This window comes from Hippocampus comes, unplaced genomic scaffold, assembly GCF_001891065.2.
Source record: "Hippocampus comes isolate QL1 unplaced genomic scaffold, H_comes_QL1_v1.1 scaffold13, whole genome shotgun sequence".
Classification (NCBI taxonomy): Eukaryota; Metazoa; Chordata; class Actinopteri; order Syngnathiformes; family Syngnathidae; genus Hippocampus; species Hippocampus comes.
Genome location: NW_017805532.1, coordinates 116,245 through 120,845, shown reverse-complemented (window position 1 = coordinate 120,845; position 4,601 = coordinate 116,245). Strand labels below are relative to the sequence as shown.

Sequence of the window (4,601 nt, the reverse complement as noted above, 5' to 3'; positions counted from 1 at the left end):
TTTGGGGGGGGGGGGGGGCATTATTTCACTACTAGTGGCAACATAAGAACATTGCAAAATTTTTATCATTAGCTGGAATGGGGGCTCACTAACAGTGGATTGTAGTTTTCTGGATGTGCCCGGCCGGCCTTGACTGGCGACCAATCCAGGGTGTAGTCTACCTTTCTAAATACGAGGGCATGCACGACCCTGCACGCGCTCTTCATAATGCAAATAAACCATTGCACTTGGATCAACCTTGAAAAAGGTCATTAAAAAAAAAAACTTCATATTCATTTACATTCAAAAACAAATCCTCTGCGTATATCTTCCATGCCAAAGGCCACCTGGCAAATTGGAGGTTTACTTCTTGTTTCAATTGAAAAGACATGAATTAATCAAAACAACACAAAGTTAATCTGGCAAAAATGTGGCGGCTTTCGACTGTAAACCATCTGCGTGAACCCTGTTAAAAAGTTCTCTTCGACTCTCTTGATGAGCCTGAAAAACCACAGTAAAGTCGCCCAGTGGCTCGGCCCACAACATAAAATGCGAATCTTTCTCTGGTGAGGAAAGGAACTCAAAAACAGCCTATTTTCATTTGCTTTGAACGTCTTGTTTCTCTTTTTTTGATTAGAATAACAGAAACCAGCCTTTTTTTCTTCCGCCATTATAGTGAGGAAACAGGATGTTCAAAGAATACATAATACAGTGGCACACTGTATTAGCCCTGCACTAAATCCGGCATATTACAAATTTAATTGTCTTAGTAAGTTGCATTGTCCCTTCCATTACAGAAAAAATAAAAGTTCAGCCTTCAACCAAAATTTGCAGGACTTTTGCCTCTAAAATTACACAAAAATCAAGTTTGAACGGCCGTCATTCATGACGTCATACGAAACGTCAGTATATCTCGCTATGCTTCAGCTCACACAATTTCTTTTCCAATCTTTGGTTCCATGTGTGTTTGAAAGCCATTCAGTACAATATGGCTAAATTGACTTCTAGTTGACAGTAGTAATAAAAGAAATGAATGTACACCGGGAAGTGCGGCAAGTTTTTGGGCTCTATTTTCGTAGATAGGCGCAAGTCCGCTTGGCGTAAAAACTGCCGCATCTTCATTTTTTTGTGCCCGGGCAAGATCATGTTACGCTAGGCTGGACACTCCGGCACACCGATTTATTTTTGATTGAAATGACTCTGGCGGACCTGACAATTTTGTGATAGAAAGAAGACTGAAATTGAGAGCAGCAGGTCTAAGTTGTGGCGCAGGTGGTGTAAGGGGATTTTGGTGGATTTGACTGAGGCGTAGGCAGACAGATTATGAGGTCCGCGGACGTGTATGGGTGATGTCATCGTATTTCATTCGTAAATATAGCAGCTTAGGTCAATTCCTTTGCAGCATTGTAGAAATCAATTAATTGAATAAATATATATATTTTAAAGCACCTCCCTGACCGTGGCACAACTATAGGTGGGTGGTGGTTTGTCATACACAGATGCATGATGGGTGGTAGAAGGCGGGTTACAACTATCCACTTCACAGAGGCAAATTTGACATCACCCGGTGTTTTACAGTTCCTTTTAAATGAACCTTGCACGCACCAAGCGCCAACGAGTCCAATTCCGTCATGTAGACCCGCGCACCTCTCCTGTGCTGAATTTCAAGGGAATGTTGTCGATTACAGAATTCTGACTTTGAACCAAAATGCAGTGTCGGATGAGCATCCTTTCCGGTATGGACTGTGTTCTGTCTTGGAAGCTCAACTGCTATTAGACGGAATGAAATCCATACCTGTATCCACTGGTTAGCCTTTCTTTCTAAAGCATTGGCTGGATGCTCGGAGTACAGCTCCCACAGACACTGAAATATCAGCGCTCTGCTTTTATCTTGGAGAAACAAAAAAAAAAGAAGAAACACACACCTAAGATGTAAGATCAATATCCACTACAGTTACCAAAATGAATAGCCTTCATGTTTGGGGTGTAATTGAGGAATATTATAATAATAAAAGGCCCCTTCTTAAAGGGCAAGACACACTTCACAGCAGTTCAAAACGGGTCTATGATGCACTCACCATCAGCAGTGACAACAGGGTTCCAGCACAAGCGGCCCAGAATCTGGCCGAGAGAAGGAATCGCCTTCATAGTCTCTGTTGTGGAACTCTTGGAACGGTCAAAAGAAAATCATTCATTATTTCAATCACATTTTTTAAACCTTTCATAAAATTGAATCTCATTTCATGAATACAACACCAAAACACCAAAAAGTTAACATTCGTTAACGTTAATGAAGAAAAAAAAAAACAAAAAATGACTAAGTGCTTTGTTCCAGGGGGGGTGAAGGGAAACCTCCAAGTTTCAGGGAGGGCAACCATCAGCCTGGAATGGTTGTGTGTGTGTGTGTGTGTGTGTGCAGCTCATAAGCCATATTTCACACAGGAGCCAGTTTAAGCAACATTTATTTTAATGCCCCGCCGCCCCAGGCCCAAATAAATAAATTAAATCACAACAAAATACCAAAACCCCTCGGTAATATAGTGAAGCATATGTCTGCACATGTGCGACCCAACCGTAGCCAATCCTGTGTACAGTATTACCTATTTAACCCATATCAAGCCTGTATCATGTTTGAACCGTGAGCTAATTAAGTTCAACAGTGTAGCTTTGTTGCGGGAGAAGCCCACACAGAGCAATTGGACATATGCAAGTGTAATCGAGGCAATGTGCTGTTGCTCAAGCAGAGAAAAACTCCGAGTTGGCCTCAGAGTGTGTGTGAGCAAGCTCTCAGACGATCACATGCAGCTGCCTTTGAAATGGCTTCCATAGGTTCCTTGGTGGGCCTTCAAACAATTCCATCTTAGGTGTACGCGGGTCGTTTGGACTACAGCAGTGTTGTTAGTGAAAATGCAAATTTCCCGTTATCGACCAGGTCTAAACACAGAAAAATAGAAAATGCACATTAAGTTTCTTTACAGTTCCCCCCGCCATCAATTGGCTGGCAAGCAAATTAGACCCGTTTTAGTTGGGGGGTTGGGGGGTTACGCAGTACAGGGGGTCCCTCAGTTTACGGCGGTGCTCTAATCCTACAGCAGCGACTTAACACGCATTTGTACAATGGAGTCGGAAGGCGCTGCAGTCGATCACTAACCTACACTTGCGCAGTCGTGACGTTTGAATTACTGGTCGAGTAAATATGTGAATAAACATACTGAAAAGAGGTCAACTCTGATCAATTCCGTCTTCAAAAGTAGCAAAAGTTTAGGTAGCTTTGTGCCTGTGGTTTAAGCATGAAACAGGCAAGATGGCCAACTTGACTCATTTAGCTTCGTGAGATCACCATTAATGGGAAGCAGAGCGGTCAAAGGCAGCTTCTCTTTAAGACCCCCCCCCCCGCCCCCGATCATCATCATCAGTAAAGCACATGTGATCAAGAGCCCCAAACCATCTTCCTATCCTGAACATGTGGGAAAAAAAACATCAATGCTGCGGGATGATGCAGCTGCAAAGAAATGATCATTTCCTTGTCAATACCATCCCAAGCAAGATGTTAACTGAAATCCGTGGCATAATTGAAGCCTTGTTGACATTGTTGCTAATGAAAGAAAATGTTTGCTCCGTGCGTCTTGATTAAAGACAGACCCGAATCTGATGACTCCAAGTCAAGGGCAGGTTTATAGAAATCCTCGCTAATTTCAGATGAAGAAAGCAAAGAGGAAACACTTGCTCCTGACATCATTTCAACTTCAATCAGACCAGTCTGAACAGTCAATGGCAGTTCCCATGATGAACTCATCAATAAAAGTGTGTAGCCGTCTTCCCAAACTGCTTCATCTCCTTTCATATCATCGGGGCCGCTTGAGAGCCAGGTGATTTGGAATTGTTAGGAGAGTAAAATGTACTGGGAACGTTATGGAGATCGACAAGAAAATGAGAAACATCCAATTCTGATTTTATTCAACACTTCACTTTTTGGGCACACGCCACGAGAAAGTTGTTAAGTCATCAAGGGATACGGAGTGCTGCCAAGAAGCAGGCTATCCTCAGCTGGTCTTTTATGACTCCGGTGCCTGTAAAAAGGATTTCAGTCCAATTAAACTATACCAGCTTTTCTCTCTCCCTCTCTCCCTCTTTTTTTTTTTTTTTTTTAATTCAATTCTTCATTTTACACACCCCAGCATGACATATGCCTGGAGTCATGCTCACAGAGTGGAAGATGGAAAACACAAAAGATTTTTTTTTTTGTTCATGTCCATGTTAAGATCTGTTCTGACTAAACAGTTCAAAGCAAATTTGGAGGTCAAGCAATGCTTTAAGCCATAGCTAGCGACACTTGGGCTGGATTTACACAGGCGGTCTGAAGTGCCCATTCCAATTTCGGCACGATATCTATTTACATCGATTTTTAAGTGACCTGGTTTGGCTCACCTAACTCCCACACAGGTAGGTCTCCGTAAATAAGAATTGTTTTAAGTATTGTGTTATATCAGGGCCAGTGCTAGGCTAATGATGGCCCGACACTCAAAAGGATTACTGTCGAACCCCGCATCTGCCATTCAAGGACAAGGTATAGCCATTCATCCTGCCCGAGTCATATTCGCAAAAAAAAATATATATATATA

At 42.4% G+C, this 4,601-nt stretch overlaps 2 protein-coding genes across 3 annotated transcripts in view; one reads left to right on the top strand and one right to left on the bottom strand.

Moving 5' to 3' along the window:
* Positions 1–2,035, top strand: part of aopep (aminopeptidase O (putative)) — an 88,259-nt gene extending 86,224 nt beyond the window's left edge. Inside the window, exon 18 of the mRNA XM_019878041.1 lies at positions 2,017–2,035. The gene's annotated coding sequence lies outside the window, so the exon portion shown is untranslated. The remainder of the gene's footprint in view (positions 1–2,016) is intronic.
* fancc (FA complementation group C) overlaps positions 1–4,601 on the bottom strand; it is a 29,880-nt gene that overhangs the window by 19,982 nt on the left and 5,297 nt on the right. For both annotated transcript variants that reach the window (XM_019878054.1, XM_019878055.1), the window contains exons 3-4: positions 2,058–2,145; positions 1,775–1,869 (exon numbers count right to left, since the gene is read on the bottom strand). In XM_019878054.1, coding sequence (XP_019733613.1) covers positions 1,775–1,869; positions 2,058–2,145 — 183 coding nt within the window. The remainder of the gene's footprint in view (positions 1–1,774; positions 1,870–2,057; positions 2,146–4,601) is intronic.